Here is a 453-nt window from a genome sequence, read left to right as displayed (position 1 = left end):
CCAACCCCCTCCAACCCTCTCCTTGCCCTTATTACCCCCTCTTTCCCTCCCTCCCACACCTTTAAACCACTATCCACGTCCTCACCCCACACCTTCCTTCCACCCTCTGTCCCCCCCCAACCACTCCACACACACACCCCACCTCGTCACTTGACCCTCCTTTACACCCCAAACCCAACACCCCACCCCTCTATCCCCCTCTCTATCTACCCTCCTACCACAACAACCCCCACCCACCACCCCCAAACATTTGACCTTAGATCTCTATCCGCGAGCGGGTCGCCGGCGCCGTCAGAGCGCAGGGAGGTCGTGGAGCCTCTGTTGTTCGCCCTCGGTCTGCTGACGGAGGCCTGGCCGAACTGGGCGGAGGTGCGCACGCCGTAGCCATGGCGGAGGCCGCGCAGCCACTGCCCTTTGTAGGTTCCTGCGGGAGAGAGAGAAGGTCGTGAGTGC

The 453-nt window shown here is 62.5% G+C and overlaps 1 protein-coding gene across 1 annotated transcript in view; it reads right to left on the bottom strand.

The window, feature by feature from the left end:
- The window catches only part of LOC119588312 (junctophilin-1-like), a gene marked incomplete in the record, with an annotated part of 23032 nt that overhangs the window by 18899 nt on the left and 3680 nt on the right, over positions 1–453 (bottom strand). The window contains 1 exon segment of the mRNA XM_037937003.1: positions 249–424. Within this exon segment, the coding sequence (XP_037792931.1) occupies positions 249–424 (176 nt within the window).

Source organism: Penaeus monodon, chromosome 23 (genome assembly GCF_015228065.2).
Source record: "Penaeus monodon isolate SGIC_2016 chromosome 23, NSTDA_Pmon_1, whole genome shotgun sequence".
Taxonomy (NCBI): domain Eukaryota; kingdom Metazoa; phylum Arthropoda; class Malacostraca; order Decapoda; family Penaeidae; genus Penaeus; species Penaeus monodon.
Note: the sequence above shows the minus strand (reverse complement) of the source record. Positions and strands in the feature narration are given on the sequence as shown.